Raw genomic sequence first — 17,731 nt, 5'->3', positions numbered from 1 at the left:
ATCATACTCTACTCGTCAACCATGGCCCAATAGAGTCCAGACGAACGCCAAGCTGGGATGCGCTGACTGCGTTTCCTCGGCAGGCCTGTTTCTAGTCTCGATCCGGATCGTGTCGACGAGATGTGGTGGCCAAAGGCGACGTCGGCCATTCATGTCCTGTTTTCAACCCGGCTTCTCGACTCGGATGTCGATTTTTTCATGGGACACGCAAACCGACTGGAATCTCCCCTCCCAAACTCAACCAACCAGCATGCGCCACTGATGTAGACTTGGCTTGTCCGCACACCCCTTTCGACGACGAGCATAGGGCTGCCCTAGTAGGCACACACAGACACACACACACATACACACACACACACACTTATATTGCAGCGCAAGAACAAGAGGTGCGGTGCACATCACCATCTTGGCATCGCCTGCGGCTAAGTACGCCACGCTGCGACGGCATACCACTATAACAATAGTGTATCCACCTGTCCGACCCTGAAACCCTGAGGCCTCGGTCCTGGTTCTGGGGAACGGGGAACACACTAGGGCCTCGGGAAGGCCAGGGCACGGAAGCGGATGCTGACCACGGAAGATTTGCGAAAGCCTGGACTGTCGAGGGTACGGATATAGCATAATCATGAAGTGTACATGCTGCTCCGTTCCCAACACCAGGCGGGCCAGATATCTGCACTCAAGTATTCTGCCGAGGGAAGCCGCCATCAATAAGGCAACTCGCGGGACGACCAACTCCTCCAGACCGCCATCACAATTGCGCCCGAGGCCCTCTTCCCCTTCCTTTTCTTCTTCCCTGAATGCATCCTGCCGCCTAGGCGCACAATATCGCAGCTCGGCCCATGTGACCGACACGGGGCTGTAGTCGGTCTGGTATGCAAGGACGAAGAGAAAAAAGCAAGGAGGGGGACGGGTAACACGACGTACAATGTCGTTCACTGAATCCAATGTCTCGGTTGGCGACCCTGCTGATGATCGGGCAGAGGACTGGAGGGCCGGCGTATCAACGAAGGGCCGCACTCCTCTTGCCTGTCGCCTTTTGCTGCTAAACGCTCCCAGGGTCTTTGTCGCGGGACTGGTGACGAAGTGGGCATAGGACGGTGACACGCCGAATGAGCGGCTGAAGTCGATGACGCACCAGAGGGCTGGCTTCCGCAGCGCATATGTATGTTTCCAGGCACTCGGGTACCAGTAATCAGTAACTAGAATGCTTTTCGGTGTTCGTTGTGGGAAAAAGGTGTCCTGGTTTTTTTTTTTTTTTCATTTTTTTTTTTTTTTCATCCGAGTGCCAGGCAAGCAGCATACGCCAACTAGGTGGTTGCATGGGAGGACCACCCTGCCGGAGAAGGTGCACAAGTGTGGACGGAGCGACAAGTTGTCGTGCTCAGAGGCTGCAGTTCGTGCTCCGATTCTCTGCAGTTGATCAGAACTCGGATTCTGCCCACCATAATCTCTCATTCCATACCGTCATGGGCGTGTTTCTCCCCGTTTCTTTTGCCAAGCGGCAAGCGCGCGCCACTCTTCAGGGAGAGAAGCCAAAACACGTCTGAGAGTGACCGTCGCGCCATGTGGTCGTCACGCTCAAACGGCTAACACTTTGGCTATCCCTTGACCTTTCTATTGACCCCTAGCGTCTTCGGCTGTGGAGACCAATCGAGCTAGCAGTAGTTGTGGAAAGAGGAGGTTTGCTGGCGTCGTGTGCGTGCATCATAACTCTCCTCGCCGGCCGGGACGAGCTGCATAGTTTTCCGTTGTGTGGATGCCGTGTAGATGAATAGCCCCGGCCTGAAATGTTGACGAGACTTGGGCCGCAAAGAATGTCACCCGTGGGTGTCCATACCGTCGGCCTTCGCTGGAGAAGACCTGCAACTTGAGGGGTTGCCTCTGGGATATTATTGTTAGCGACTAACTGGTAGGAGGAGGTCTGACTCCCGGGCGGTGTGCAGCATGGCCCGCACACTCCAGTCATCCAAACGATCATCAGTCGGCGAGCCCCTTCCTGTCCTACACCAGACGACAGCTGACCAGAGACGCAACACGGACAAGTCGGGGCGCCGGCGCATCTTCAAGTTCGTGGTGGCGCTCTACGGATAGCCGAAATGATTGACAGACTGACAGGCTATGTATTGCTTTTTGACGCGGCCTGGTCCTCACAGCGCTCCACAAGCCAACCAACCAGGAGACAATGCTGCGTCTCAACGGGCTATTGATTGTCTCGTACGATGGAGACATTGTTTGTTGCTTTATCTGACTTGGAATCATCCAAACGGTGGAGGTCTCGAGTCGCTCGCTACGCCAAGTCTCCAAGCCAAGGCAAAACTAACACCACAAGAAAGAAAGACGCCCGTCAGTCGCCCACTCAGGCCTGCCAACGAAATCAACGAAGCCGTGCAACCCGAAACATCCTACTGCTTCCAATGAGGCGTGCGAGAAGGAGAGAGAGTGGAGAAACGAAGAAACAAAAAGGGAAGAAAAAGAAAAGACGACAAGCCATGGGGAGAAACAAAAAAGAGCTCATCGAAAAATCTAGATCCGACGGCTGCTGTCCGTGTCGGCCGGCTTGTTTCTCTACGAGTAGTCGACGGTGCAGCCACAACGATGTCAGCAAAGCTTGTTCCTTATTTTGCGACACAAGTCAGGATTTACACCGGGATAAATGATGGCGAGACAGTCCAGATGGCACGGCTTGCTCTATAGCCATGTTTTACTCGATTTCTTGATGTTCCAAGAGTTCCAAGTGCCACAGGTTCCAGGCCCATTTGCTCGAGACGACCTACTGTCGCGCAGGAAAGCCATCGCGATGCTCTGCTGCGTTCGCGCTCGTGGGGCAGGTCCGCCGGCGGTGTTGCTGTCGCGTTCCGCCGGTGAGTAGGTTGCACGTCGGCGAAGGTGATGCGTGATATCCCGACAATGACAGGGGTGCGACGGATGGCAACCCGGAGAGGAGGGGCGAGCTCCTTGCGAGCCCGCTCCGGGGCCGGAGGGGGGGCGATCGCTCCCGCTGGATTAATGATTGCCCGAGCACTGATAAGGGCCCCGACCGCGGGGCAGAAGGCCCCCCTCCCCGCCATACATAGCCCAGAGGAAAAGGATTGCAAGCCAGCGGGTGTAGTGGGGGTATGTGCGGCATTGCATCACCAATAATCTGGTACGAGCAACAGATCACGCCCGACTCGTCAAAGGAATCGCAAGTCGAGTTCGACGGTCCCACCCCATTCGACTGACCATTGTTGCTGTCTTTTTTCCCAGCCCCGACCCGTTCCTCCCCGACCAAACTCGCCCGGGTGAATCCAGCATCCCGCCGTGAAAATGCCTTCATCCACAGAGACGCCGGCTTCGGCTGTCCGAGTGCTCCCTCTCACGCCCTTCACACCCGACCTCTACGAGCGCGCGTGGTGCTCCGTACCCCATCCGACCCTCCCTCTCATCGCGACCGCCTACGGCAAATCAGTCAGGATCTTTTCCCTGTCCTCCCTCTCCTCCCACAGCATCCTGACCGGCGGCCATACGCGATCCATCCGCTCGGTGGCCTGGAAGCCCAACCTCCCTCCCCACCAGCTGTGCCTCGTCACCGGCAGCTTCGACTCCACAGCCGGCCTCTGGCGCTGGGACGGCGAGCTCCCCTTCGCGGGCGGCGACGCAGCCTCCTCGGCCGCGGAGCCTCTCGAGATCGACCTCAGCGGCGCGGCGAAACGGCGCCCCCGCGGTGACGCGGATAGCGACGGCGACAAGGACTGGGAGTTCACGCTGGTCCTCGAGGGTCACGACTCGGAGATTAAGGGCGTTTCCTTCGCCCCCTCGGGCGCCTACCTCGCCACCTGCAGCAGAGACCAGACCGTTTGGGTCTGGGAGGACGTGGGCGTCACCGAGGGTGACGACGAGTGGGAGACGGTCGCCGTCCTGAACGAGCACAACGGCGACATGAAGGGCATTGCGTGGTGCCCCGACGTGCCTGGCCGCAACTCGCGGAGGCGCTACAGCGCTGACGTCCTCGCGAGCGCGAGCTACGACAACACGATCCGCATATGGCGTGAGGACGGCGACGGCGAATGGGTGTGCGTCGCGGTGCTCGAGGGCCACGACGCCACCGTCTGGGGTGTGCAGTGGGAGCAGAAGCCGAGGGACGACGGCGGCTTCCCGCGGCTGCTCAGTTATTCGGCTGACCAGACGATACGGATATGGAGCCTGCAGGCCGAGGACGAGGACGAGGACGACGGGCCCGGCGCCGCCTTCCGCGGCGGGCTGGGCGGCATCCCCAACACGATGCGGAGGTCGCTGCGCGAGGACTGGGTTTGCACCGCCGTCCTGCCCAAGGCCCACACCCGCGACATCTACTCGGCCACCTGGAGCGCCACCTCGGGAATGGTGGCCAGCACCGGGAGCGACAGCGTCATCGCGGTCTACCGCGAGGACGACGCGGACGGCACGGGACCCGAGGCATCGGCGGATACGGGGGCGACTGCTACCACCGGGGACGGCGCGGTGGCCACCCCAAGGAAGCCCGGCGAGCTGCCGGCGGGGTCGGGTCGGTGGCACGTCGTCGCCGAGGTGCCCAACGCCCACGGCCCATACGAGATCAACCACATCACCTGGTGCAAGAGGTACGACGCGGGGTCGGAGAACAAGGGTGTCGAGGAGATGCTCGTCACCACGGGGGACGAGGGGCTCGTCAAGCCTTGGCAGGTGATGGTGTCATGAGGAGACCACAACGGCGTCGAGAGCACGAGGACGGCCTGCATCTAAAGGGTGACCCGAATCAGCACCAGCAACAGATTGCATGTTGTCGCTCAAGGCGTCGCCGGTCGGGCCTCGGCTCCGGGCTGCGACATCTGCCATCGGCACAACCGACTTGGCGAGCGGGATCTGCCCAAGATGGCCCTTGTTGACGAGCGGAGCGAGGCTGGAGTCGGCGGGAAACGGGGAGAGCCGCGCGGGCCTTTAGCACCATGGGGGGGCCGGGGGCGGAGACTAGAGACGACCAAGTTTGTTTCTTATAGATCTTGGTAACCCCGCGGTCCGTGGCAGACGATACCCAGGTACGGTGATGTAGAGCAGAGCAGGGGGGGGGATGAGGTTAGCCAGAAGTGCGGTAGAATAATCAACAGCAGGCCAAGTGCATGGAACAAAGTCAACCGGCTGCTCTCGTACACCTTTTAAGTAGCCCCAAGGGGCCTGGTACGCGATACAAGATGAGCTAAATCTTTATTCCAGGTCGGAAAGGAATGCGCCGTGTCTGCCGTTTATGTTGGTCGCCGGGACATAAACCCCAATGGCCGTTCGCGTCGTATTGCGGAACACCGCTCGCCTGGGCGTCGAATGCGATAGTCCTGCAGACAGATAATGGAGCTTAGAGTGGTTTCTGGTATGGTATTGGATGAGCTGGAACATCTTCCATTTCCTGTTCGCCGGATCATTGAGAATGAGCTGGATTGGCTCAAAGGGGCGCGTGGGAGGACGGACGCGGTTGAGGAGCAGCCAGCCATGGCTGTTTGACTTTCTCGCTGGTCACAAGATTTGGCTTATTCGAACAGGAGTTGTGTATGTCGAACGAAAGGGTTGGTTTGAAGCGTATGAAAAGGGTGGTTGATAGTTCTTTCAAACCCTTGATTGTAGGTTGATGTTTTCACTGAGAAGTGTGGACGCAATGGGTGCGGTGGGAAGGAGCCGGAATAGCTCCGGGCCAATCAGTCCCCATCCCAAGCGAACCACGCGCGAGCCTTTTGACGATGCTGCGGTCCGGATTGCATTATAAGACTAATTAAGTATTGATTTTGGAAGGGAGGGCTTTTTGAAGTATCCCTGTACCCAAACCATGCATCAGAGATGGCACCAACACTACAAGCATCACGAGTCACAAGTGTCTCAGGACAACAGTCTTGGTGGGCTGAAAATTTCAATTCAGCTTTGAACCTTCTCCAGCCGCCTGGCAGTCAGTCTCGGAGCCGCTCCAGCCCTGTGTTGTCGGAATTCGTTCGTTCGTCTGCTGCAACCTGTTGGACAGTCCCCCCCCCCCCCCCCCCCTGTGTGGTCATCCTACTGCTTGCGAACGCTATCCAAGATGCCCTTCTCGGAGATCAATGCCCGAGCCGTACTTGGCGGTGGTTTCAAGCCCGTATTCCAGGATGTAGTCCAGCTTCGTCGTCCTCTGGTCCTCTTGTTGATCATCTCGACGCTCTCCCTGATATCTCTCAAGGCAGATAAGTCGATGATCTCAACCAACTCTTCCCTCAGCAACCTCGAACGGCGGCGCAGAAGGCTCGGGCATCTTGGGATCGAGACCGAGATCTTGATAGAAGAATGACAAGTGTCCCCTTGTCGACTCGATGTACTTCTCCATGGCGGCCAGAGGCTTCTTAGCAGCCTGCGGGGCGGATGAAGTAGAGACAGCTGCATTTCCACCGTACGTAGAGCCCAGTGGCGTGCTGACGATGGGAACCATTGCCGATGGCTTGCTCTGCTTCTTCTGGGTTGCGCCCCCCTCCTGCTTGGGGGGTTCGTGGCAGGAACGGCGGGGGGCAAGGCCGTGGCAGGCCCACTCCTCACGGAGTTGCTTGTCGAGCTCTTGTTGAGTAGCTTGGCCGCCGGCGAGCTCGTCTTTGTGCTCTCGGGTCTTCAACCAGAGTTGATCGGTAGACAAAGAAGTTTCGCCAACCTCATCTTCTCAGGAGTTTGGGGGCGTCTAGTTGGCCGCTCTCGTCCCCTGGTTGACCTTTGCAGTCGTCTCATTGGTCGAGGGTGTGATTTTAGGGTTTCCTCCAGTAGCAGCTGCCCCGGGCTTGTTGTCGTGTGCGCTCATGATGCCACGTCCCAAATGTAACAAGGTGGGTATGAAGCTTGTTTTAGTTGTTGTGAGTTGGCGTGAATTATTGATGTGAGTTGCTGGTGAGATGAGGATTTGAAAATTGAGTAGGAGGGGGGGCTTCGAAAAGGATTGTGTAGAATGCGAGTAATAAGGAGTCCCTATAAAAGGAAGAAGCTGTGAGTGTAGCCATGGATAAGTGGTCTTCTGCTACCTCAGTATGGTTAGTACCAACATGCAACTTACCCCTTATGTACACATTTAATAGTACATATTTAGAAAAGTCTTGTAGTAGCAGTTACACATGCGCGCAAGGAATCAAACAAAGATTATCACGGCCATACACATCCTTTAATAGGGCGATACAGGACTTCTAGCATTCTACATCAAACCAGGACCAATGAGTGAAGTGATGATCATAGTCCACTATCGCCGTCACCTTGAAACCCCTAGCGTCTTCAACTGCGTACTAGGACGAGGCTACAGCCGTTGCTCCACAGACTAACCGTGAGACTATCGCCACCAACACGGAGGCGATGGGCTGCTGGCTGTATTCTTCGTCTTGTCGGCCGCTGCCGTCCCATAGAGAACAACCCAAGGCCTGGGCTGGCCGTCGACGGCCGCAAAGGTATCACCATGGGCCCGAGACTCTTTAAGAACTTCAGTCTTATTAACTACGGTTTGCTTTGTGGGATCATTCGAAGTCCGGGCTTCCATCGGATCTCGCTCAAGTTGGCTATTGTCTCGTCCTGGTTTGTCACCCGACGTCTGAGCCTCCTCGAGAGCTGCGGTCTTGTCGGCTGGCTCTCCCCTCGGCAATCTCAAACGTGGCCCTTCAAGCGGTGCAGTTCACATTGGCTTCCATTAACGCGCTTTGGCTGTAAAGGATACCGTCCCTCGCCAACTGATAGTCGCTCTAAAGCTCCTTTATACTTTCCGCGTTGTCGGCCAGTGTCTTGACGTTGGAAGTTGCCGTCTCGTTGAGTCTGCTATCCATCTCGGTCATCACTTTGTTGCGCCGGATTGACCCCGCGAGGCTCGCCCGCTCTTGGCCCAAACGGGATGCTGCATCCACGGCCTCTTCTTGAGGGCGTTTGTTTCTTCTCTGAGAGACTGAATCTTACTCATGAGGTCGACATAGATTTGAGAGGGCTGCCTGCCACCTGTCTTGTCGTCGTCGGCTAGATCATCCCCACTTTGCTATACGGAATCCGTTGCTCGAGAGACGAACCTCTCAAATTCGCGCCGGTCAGTCTCTGCGTGCGAAATGACCTCTTGAAACCGAGCCGTCTGCTGGTCCCAGTCGGCCTTCCCTTACTGCAGCGCCAAGAGCTTGCTTCGAGGATTCTTGTCGGTCTCCCGGCCCGGCTAATGGCCAATGCCTTCTTTCGAGATCGATCCCGTGTGCGATACGCTCACCCGATATATGCTTTCCATTCGCCTTGAGCTCGTCCTTGAGAGCCTGGATTCTCTCTGCCAGGACGTTCAGGTTCAGCTACGTGTCAGGGACGCGCCCACTGTCGTGGAAAGGTGGTGATGGATGCCTCCCATCCGGAGGCGATCCTCAGTAGCAAGCCGCTGGATAAGCTTTCGCATCGCGTTGGCACCATCCGTCCCGTCGGTCACCAGCTTCTGGAGGTCCTCGTCCGATAGATCTTTTATAATGTCGACCATACTGGCGAGCGAGAGGCACATTGCCGGGTGGAACCCCAAGTGGGATTGTTTCTCACTCGTTTGAGCCTTCTTCTGACTTGATCGCATCCCACAGCTGTTCAGTGGACGCTGCTATATCCTCTTTCGCTTCGCATTCATGACCCAGAGACGTTTTCAGCTCCTTGAATCGTGTCAACAGTACGTAGCCCATGGGGTCGTCCTCGCTGCTCAGGAGGAGAGGGTGGGATCTGTCAAGCCCTGACACTTTGGCGTTGTCTTTGAGCTTGTTTAGAACCTCATCTAGTAGGGCTGGCGCCTCTGCAAGGAGGTTCCCTCCGTCGACGAGGCATTTCTTGGGGTCCGGCAGCCCCACGAGCCTCACCTACGAAAAACATCATCGGCATGGTGTCCCTGCCGTTCTCAGTGGTCGTCTGTGTCAATTGTCACTGATGTTTCTTATCTTGTTGTATGGCTGTAGGTTTCGTAATAAAAATAGAAGGCGGCATGTTTGAAAACCGATGCTATTGTTAGGAGTGTAAACTATGTTTGTAGTAAGAGCGAAAACTTGTGTTGTTATTAAGACCAGCATCCCGGTCACCCTTGTACAGACAAGATGAGATAGACTAGGATAAACATTGCATTTGCGCTAATACATACGTCTAAGCTTCCCGTAGAGGACACAAGATGACTGGGATAACTAACCTCCATAGTAGTATACATAACGTTCCGGCTCTCCAAGCCTTCCAATCGCTGCATGTATACACACACACACACACACGCACGCACGCACAACTCTCCTCCAAAAACAGTGCAGAACACAAAGGCTCTGCCACCATCACCATGACCAAAGCAGCTGGCGAGTTAGACATCACTTGAACTACAGCTGCATACGCAAACGACTGTCAACGGCATCAGTCACAACCTTGGGGAGTCGTTGCTGGGCTGTGGCTTGACTTACTGGCGAAGCCCCCACTCGAACGTAACGGCGCCGGCCTCCGGCCCCGGCGCCGGCCGCCCGCATGCCTCTGACGACCACGCCGAACTCATTGATCGGATGACATCGTCTCGCCGCCTGCAGACGGAAAGCTTCGTCCGGGCAGGCCAGACACCGTCATCCGCGCACGGCACAACACCCCCCTCCCCCCCTCTCGAGGACGTTGCGCGCCGTCCGATCCGAGCGGCCCCGGCAGCGACGGCTCGTCTGCTACGCTTCCGAGTCTTCCGGATGCCGATGTCCGACACGAGAAGGACCGGGAAGCTCGAGCTTTGGCTCTGTTTTCCTGAAACGAGCCGTGTGCCCTGGCAAAGTCAAAGATACGACGAAGAAGGGGGTTTCCGCTGTGTACTCGCATGGGACGACCTGACGGTTAACCTTTTCCCATCAGGCCAACACGGCCTGGAACATTACCTGACACGAGGAGGCGTACCGAAATAGAACCCCCCCCCAAATTGAGGCATTTGATTTGGCTCAAAGGCTAACAAACATCGGGCCCGAAGGGTTGATGTGACTGCCGACGCACTCTGGGTGCCAACCTTTCCCCAATCGCCACTTGCCTTGACCAAGAAAAACCTTGGCTGTTCCCGTCTCGTCCCACTCCAATGAGTTCGTAGCACAACGCGATAGGCTTTTGATGGGCCTGCCCGCAACGCCAGGACGCACGCACGCAAGCACGCCGTGACGGCAGGGTCTGGCCTGACTGCCGTCGCGACGCTCGGCAAAGCATGCGGTGTTGTTTGGGGGGGGGGCCGCGAACGCCGCGAGCCTGCGACAGGGACGCCGGCGTTCGCGTCGTTCGCGGCGTTCGCGGCGTCGCATCGCATGCGAGCCGGCCATATTTTGCCATAGACGGCAAGCCCTCCGCGCCGCTCATGTCCGCCGGCGGCCACGTGACGAACCCAAAAACCTGCTTCGGCGATGGTATTCCTTGCACGGGTTCCAATACACGCAACCCGCCGCCCGCCGCCCGCGAGTGATAGAGCGACTGAGCGGCCCGCTGATCGCCCCCCCCCCAAACCAAGCCAGCCAAAAGAGCGCAGGCGGAACCCCCCCGGTTGACCCGCAACCGCGCCCGCAGAACAGAGTTTGGGCTCTGTCCGGCGCCCTGGCCGTGTACGGCAGCGATGCGCGAATGCCTTATTGCCGCGGCGTGCGCCGGACCTTAGTTGTGCCAAGGCGGCGGGCCGCTGAAGAGCGTCGTGGGCCGTCTGGACGTGGGGAGAGAGGCTGGAGTCAACGAATCGTCGGCCAGACAGTTGGCCGTCCCACGCCAAAAGACCAGGCACTTGTTGTCTTGGACGCCCCGTCCCCATGTTGGTTCCGAGTCAGTCTGAATTAGGCCCAAGTGCAGCGATCGCCGACCTGCGCCTTGTCGGATCGGTAGGGAGAGCACCCCCCTGGATTCCTCGATGCCTCGATTCAAGAGGCAGGTTTCCCTTTTCTCTTGTTTTTTTCCCCCCTTCCCTTTCTCCCCCTGCGTTTCGTGTGCGTGTGTATGAGGCGGGCGCAGATCGTTGGCGCTACCGAGCCTTGGGCAGCAGCGCCGCCGCTGACGAAGGTCGGTCTTTTGACGTGTCTCAACAGGACCGGCCGAAACTTGGCCGATCCGATCTTGTTCTGCCCTGGACCCCACGTGCAGCATCCCTCGAGGTCTCGTCGGCGCCAGGCACAGTCGTCCAACACTGACCTCAGTACCTCAGCAAGCAAGTAGGTAGGTAGGTAGGTAGGTAGGTAGGTAGGTAGGTAGGTAGGTACGTGAAGGAAAGACGGCCAACACGTACGCAGGGTGGACCGAAGGGGCGCACCGAGATCAGGATTCTTGTTTAGTGGACTAGCCAGCCAGCCAGCCAGCCAGCCAGCCAGCCCCAGGACGGATGCGCCCGATGAAGCAGCTGTTGTGATGGCAGTGCGATTGCACAAAAGGTGTCGCTCTATCGAGGGACTAGGTACACTACTACGTAGTCGGGAGGCTGGGTTGACCCTGTGTCTGCAGGCGGGGCGCACCAAAACTGCACGCACGCCCGTCGATACGTGCACTCCACGGAGCGGCGGCCAGCAACCACCCGGCCGCCGAGGGCTTGCGAGTCTCCGGTGCTCGCCGGCACTTCCCGGCCTATGACGGTGCTCTTGGACAGCGCATCGTAGGGTCCCCACCCGCGCGGTCGGTCGCGCGACAAGAGAAGGCCGTCAGGCCGTATCGGATTTAGGGGGGGGGGGGTTGTGTTCCCCAGTTGTGCCCCCCCGGCGCTGTGAAGCAATCTGGACTTGCCGAGCTTAGGTAAGGTACGCGCCGCCATTGTTCCACGGAGCCATCGTCGAAGGGCCCAGACTCTTCGTCCCCACTGATGGTGACGCAGCAGCAGAGGGAGGAGAGCCGCACAGTATAGTACCTACTGCGGCGACGGGACGATTATGGCACGATCTGGTACCAAGGTTCCACGTCGGCCGTCGCACCGGGACGTGAGGGGACCACATACCAGTACGTACTACCGTAGTAGTACTAGGTAGGTACGTTGCATTGCCCTACGGATGACCGATCGAGCCATGGTCGCACTCGCGTCGGGATGGGGCGATGACGGCGGACACAGACAGATGCACTGCCGAACCGCGCTGTTTCTCCGTTTCGGCTTGATTTGTGCAAAGGGGTCTACAAACAGACAGGGAGATGTCGGTCTGGCAGCCGGATCACCGCACAATTACGGCACAGTGACGAGGGGCCGGACGGTGAGACAGCGTGGTCTCGGCCGTGGGATTCCCAGCTGCTGGGCCGGTGGTTTGCAAACAGAACTGGCTGGCTTAGAGCGGCGAGCCGTGGCACTCCCTTGACGGGGAGACAACAAATGCAAATCTTGGAGAGCTTTCTCGGCGGGCGGGCACACATGGACGATGAGTCAAGCTCAAACACCGAGACTCGGCGGGCTAGGTACCATGGCATCAACACAAATAGTGTACACACGTACCAGTCCAACCAAGGTACATGTGCAAGGTGTGTCCCTCTCGAGGTCGCACAGGTACACAATGATAACAACACGGTCGAAAAAAACACAGTATGAAACCACAGTATGAACGTACCGTGCATATCGTTCCTTGATGCCACGGGGAACGCTAACCGGGGGGGGGCCGAGACGAGGAGACTCCACGCGTCCCGGGGATGAAATGTTGGAAGCTTCCGAGGTTGACAGGTACCCGTCGATGAAGCCAAGCGAGAAAGTCAAGTCGGTAGGGAGGAACCATAGGTACTCTACGGAGTATAGGGGTCTCATTAATGACAGAGAGGCAGAGAGGAGAGAGAGAGAGAAACAGGAAAAGCAAGAAAAGTGGGGAGGGTCTGGAATGCCAAAGAACCATGCAATGTAGATTCACATGAGCGACGAGATGAGGAAGATTGTAAGCGAAAAAAAAAAAAAAACACCCACTGAACTAGGTACTTCGTAGACTCATAAAGTACATTGTAAATCGGGTCAGGGGGTCAGAAGGCTTTGTTTCTTCTCTCTTTTTCTTTCTTCTCGAGATTCTTTTCTTTTTTATGAAAGTGGTCCCAGCGCTGCGGCATCCCGCGTTGACAGCTCCGCGATCCCTGTCCTGTCCCGTTATTCCCGTCCATCCGCCCCTCCCTTGGCCTTTTCTTGTCCAGGTTCCCCCTTAGGGGAGGGGAGCTTCCTTGGTCCCAGCTCAACGACACTCACCATGCTTACTTTTCCTGACAGCCGTGTATACTTCTCACGGGAGACACTTGCACAGCAGGCGTGGGAGAGACAGGGCAGCCTCCTCCCTCCCCTTTTGTTTTTGCTGCCTTCTCGAATCTTGCATCTTGATCCACCTGAATGACCCCCCCCCCCCCCCCCTAATGACCCCCTCCCCGTGCAACCTACACGTTCCAATTACGTCCGCTAAACTTGCAAGCCCTCACCATCCACAACCGCCCTGCCGGAGCATCTTTCCGCCATTGTGCAACCGTCCGTCCGGCAGAGTCAAGTCAGCCTTGTACCGGTGAACCGGGAAGGCCTTCTACAGCCAGCCACCTGCCCCTAGAAGGCATGTAAGATCTGGTTTCGCGGCGCACGACGGAGGGGGAGGCCGCGTATCACGCAGACTTTGTTATTTATTTTTATTTTTATTCCCCTCCCCTCCCCCTCCCCCTCTCCCTCCCTCCGCGATGAGATGAGAGTGGGCACCCCGATTTGAATCGGACCAAACATCAAGAACGCACACCCGCGACACCTTGCCGAGTCGACCAACGTTCCCTGTGTTGTGAACGACGTCCTCACAGGAATTTGTGATGCAGACATGACCCTTCATTTGCTGCCCCCCCCAACCCAATGTTGCACTAACACCGTGCTCCCCACCTCCTTACTCTCCCTCACACGAGCCGCGCTTCCAGCTGGTCCGAAGGTGTACCTATACTACTATCCGTACGCCTTCGTGATACCCACGGCAGGAGAGTCCAGGGATCATGCCATTCATTCATTCATTCATTCGGGCCCATCTACGGCATCTCACTGGCCTGCCCTGTCGCCAAGCGCAAAGCTGCACCCGGAACGAAGCACCACCCATGCCCCGGGAGATCTTCCCCGTGATCCACTCACACCAGCCCAGCCCAAGGCGGCGAGTGAGCTTCCCTACCTATTCCAGGACCGTAGGGCCCCCCACCACCGGTGCACGCTATTCGCAGAGCTCGGGGTGTGCGCCTACCTCTCGTCTCGATACCTACAAGAGTTGATGATACTTCACAACGCAGTGTATTGGTGAGCCCGATACACGATACGCTTCTCTTAGGCGTCTCGACACTTGATGGGGGGGGGGGGGGGGGGGGGGGGGAGGCAGGGCATGTTTCAGGCCCGCTAGTCCCACGTACGGCTCGTGTCTTGTCTGCTCTGGAACGTACATGTAATTGCCGGCAAGGACGGGTGGGGGTGGTGGTACGCTGGGTTAATCGACGTGCAAAATCTGCCGCCGGTCCAGCCTCCAACCCTCCCGTGTCCGGCCCGTGACGCTCGCTGATGTCGCCATGCCCGACACATCAAGGTCTCGCTCAGTTCGTCTCGTCTTTTCCTGCTTCCAGCCGCAGCCCGGCCAGAGAGCCAGTGGCTTGCTGATTTTTATTTTTATATTTATTTTTTCAAAATTTTCTTCACAGAATCCACATCTTCACCGGTGTACCTACCTAGCGAGGTTCCACCTCCGCTAGCCCAAGAAATAGCCCAACTTTGCAAGACATGGGGGGGTGTGTGTGTGTGTGTGTGTGTGTGTGCCTTGCATGGGCTACAGTGACAGGCCGCCAACATGAACGACGGGCACCCAAGAAACAAGAAACCCATTAAAAGTCATGAAATTATAACCCAAAATAAACCTCTCTTTGGATGCCCGCAACACCCACTAATGGCCCCGCCCGGCGTAGGATCATATGGCTCGCAGACGGGGGCCATCTGGTAGAAAAAAAAGAAAAAAAAAAAAAGGAGACGGAACATTTTCCTGACCCTGTGGCCCACTTGCTAGGATCATTCCCAGTCAGCGGGCCGCAGGACGATGGCGGATAAGATCTCGTTCACAAAACGTCTTGTGAATATGGGCCAATATTCCCTTCGACATCGAACCATCACCTGCCCAGAAGGAAACCCTAAGCGGGATGAAACCACCCGACATGGTCAGTGTTTGGAACCGTCCCCAACAAAAAAAATTATCAAATAAAAAGAATCAAATAAAAATAAAATCACCTGTGGCCCGTGTCGGTTTGGAATTGCAACCAATCTCCATGAGGCAAAATCAATGCAGCGAGGAGGCGAGATACAATCCCATTCCTCGAGGCACTTCCGCGATTGGCAACCGTCCACCCCCCAAAAATGCAGTCCTGCGGTCTGGCCCGCCCCGTGTTGACTCACTCCCAGTAGGAATGGCACAGCGTGTCATTCGGCCTGATTTCGACCAAGGCCAACCGAAATGGTGAAACGGGGAGCCGCCCAAGATTCGACGACGTACGGTCGTGTCAAGCCGTGACTGGCACATCCATTGCTCACCCCCCCCCCCTACGGGCAGCAGCAGTTTGGCGAATCGCTGTCTGTGCCTCGATTCGTAAAGCCTTGGACCGTCTGCCGCTCTAGAGGGAATTCTGAATCGCCCGTCCCGGAAATCCGATCAAGGACTCGCGTTCGCCAAAGGTACGGGTTCCTCCAAAGGTGCTCTGCTCCTCGTCGTCCGACACGGGACGAGAGACGCCGCACGAGCTTGTCTCGGGCTCCCGGACGTCAGACCGACAACATCTGGGACGCCGGGTCGGTTCGCTGCTGTTCCTGTCAGCGTTTCTGCTGATGGTGACTGCCAGACGCGAACCCACGGGCCTGCGCAGCGTTCCTTCCCAGGAACTTGGAATGGAATGCCGCGGTCCTCGTTTTTGGACCCCAGCCTGGAAAAGATGAAACCGGTACCCGTACAAAGTCGAGAACATGGTCTGACGTCATCGCCGGCCTGCTGGCGCCCGTGGTTCAAGGGGGTGAGTGGACAGACACTGTATTACGTGAGCCGTCGACGCCCAGCATGCGGGCCTGCCTTTGTCCGAGTTGATGACTTCGTCCTGTCTCAAGACTGGCTATTGGGAATGCGTGAGACGGCCCCTGCTTCGGTGCAGGAGGGTACCTATTACTGGCTGTTACTGCAGCACCCGTTGCGTGGTTGGACGGTCAAATTTGCCATGTTGGTTGACGGGTGCAATGGTCTGATGCCGATCACCAACCCCATACGTACCGTACCGTACCATAAGCAGTTAGGTATGCTACCACGTCTTGTGTGGGCACAACGACAACGGGCAGTCGTTCGGCCAGAGACGTCTTCTCGAATGCTATTAGCGCCGCCTCCCTGCGGGCGTTGGGCGGGCAAGATGCTAGCTCAGTTGCCAAGTAACACATAACCCCCCTCCCAGCCGTACGAGAGAGAAGAGTCTGTTTTTGTTTGTTATGATTGTCTCTTACATGTGTCCCGCGTCCAATGTAAAACAGCGCAAGAGCAACTAGGGCCCAGAGCGGGCACAACAAGCAAAGAAAAAAAAAAAAGAACGGACCACCGAGACCGGGCGCTGCAAGAGGCCATGGATCGATCGATCCGTTACACATTCGGAAGGGAGATGAAGAGGGCACTGCGGAGGTTGATCCGGATGGTGAAATTTTTTCCCCATCTGTCCAACCTCAAGGGGATCCAAACGCCGGTTGATTGGGGGAGTTAATGAGGAGGGTCTGCGTCGAGAGGGAGCGAGTGTCCGCCCCTACTCCAGAGCAAAGGCCGCGGTCAAGCTGATGAGGCATTATCACGACAGAAGAGGCGAGGGCTCGGCGCTGAGGCCACTGTCGCAGCCCGGCGTGCAGAATAGAGTTGGACAAGGATGTGTAGGCTTTTCCCGTGGCAAACGTTGAGCTGAGGCGGCGATTCGAGGCTGGGCTGACTGCTACGAGTTGCCGCATCGAGCTCTCCAGCCATGCAATGAGTGCTTGGGGGGTTCCATGACAACGCCACTCACTCACTACCACCACCGGGCCGCCATGCGCTGGCCGCATTGTCGACTGGGTTGGGCCGCACTCACGCATCGTGCTAGGTATCAGCGCTTGTCTAAAACCGCCCGCCTCGTCGTGGTGAACTGAAGTGTACAATTGGAGTGCATCGCCGCCGTGTTAGTGCCGTGGTTGTTGATTGGCGTGCGGGCTGTTCCGGTCCAGGCCCTGCCTCGAAGAAATCTCAGGGCTCCGGACATTGGGGCTTTGGAGGGCGGTGACTCGAGCCAGCTCCGAGATGAGGAACAGTCATCGCCCGTCGTCCGCCTGCGCCGTTTCCGCCGTCCGTGGATGGGCGGTGTTAATTGGTAGTCGAGGGCATTCTGATTGATCTCGCACTCGGCGGGGCTTCCCGGCTGAGAGTTGCCCAAGAAGGGTACAGGGGAGTGAAAAAGGTTTCGGGATCCGAATGTGCCTCTCTCTCTCTCTCTCTCTCGCGCCCGCATCCTTATTCTAAAAGTTATCGTTTCTGTGTTCAAATCTGGTTTTTCTGCGTTGGTTGCGACCCCGGCTCTCAGAAGCTAGCAGTGCTAGCATTGCCAGACCCGAGGGTCGGGGAGCCCCTGGTCAAGAGGCTATTGCCCGATCGTTTAACAGTTATTGTCCAACAATCCAACACATATAAAAGTTGGGCCTGGTTGTGTCGTGGAGGAGGAGGTGCCATGGGAACTGCCCGACAGCTAGCGGTACCCTGACAGGAACGCTTTTATCGGGATAGTCAAGTGTAGCGGCAAGTACGACTGTCGT

At 57.2% G+C, this 17,731-nt stretch overlaps 3 protein-coding genes across 3 annotated transcripts; 1 reads left to right on the top strand and 2 right to left on the bottom strand.

Annotated features, from left to right (window-relative positions):
* Positions 1–3,309: 3,309 nt before the first annotated feature.
* GLRG_08721 (WD domain-containing protein) lies at positions 3,310–4,698 on the top strand (the record flags this gene model as incomplete). Its single annotated transcript, XM_008099271.1, has 1 exon — positions 3,310–4,698. The coding sequence occupies one exon, from the start codon at positions 3,310–3,312 to the stop codon at positions 4,696–4,698; it is 1,389 nt and encodes a 462-aa protein (XP_008097462.1).
* A 1,513-nt stretch (positions 4,699–6,211) lies between these two features.
* On the bottom strand, positions 6,212–6,439 carry GLRG_08720 (uncharacterized protein; the record flags this gene model as incomplete). The annotated part of the gene is made up of 1 exon (XM_008099270.1): positions 6,212–6,439. One exon carries the CDS (start codon positions 6,437–6,439, stop codon positions 6,212–6,214), a length of 228 nt encoding a protein of 75 aa, XP_008097461.1.
* A 2,086-nt stretch (positions 6,440–8,525) lies between these two features.
* Positions 8,526–9,473, bottom strand: GLRG_08719 (uncharacterized protein; the record flags this gene model as incomplete). The annotated part of the gene is made up of 2 exons (XM_008099269.1): positions 8,526–8,834; positions 9,411–9,473. 2 exons carry the CDS (start codon positions 9,471–9,473, stop codon positions 8,526–8,528), a joined length of 372 nt encoding a protein of 123 aa, XP_008097460.1.
* Between the last annotated feature and the right edge of the window lie 8,258 nt (positions 9,474–17,731).

Source organism: Colletotrichum graminicola, assembly GCF_000149035.1.
Source record: "Colletotrichum graminicola M1.001 genomic scaffold supercont1.40, whole genome shotgun sequence".
NCBI classification, from domain to species: domain Eukaryota; kingdom Fungi; phylum Ascomycota; class Sordariomycetes; order Glomerellales; family Glomerellaceae; genus Colletotrichum; species Colletotrichum graminicola.
This window is presented reverse-complemented; position numbering and strand designations above follow the sequence as displayed.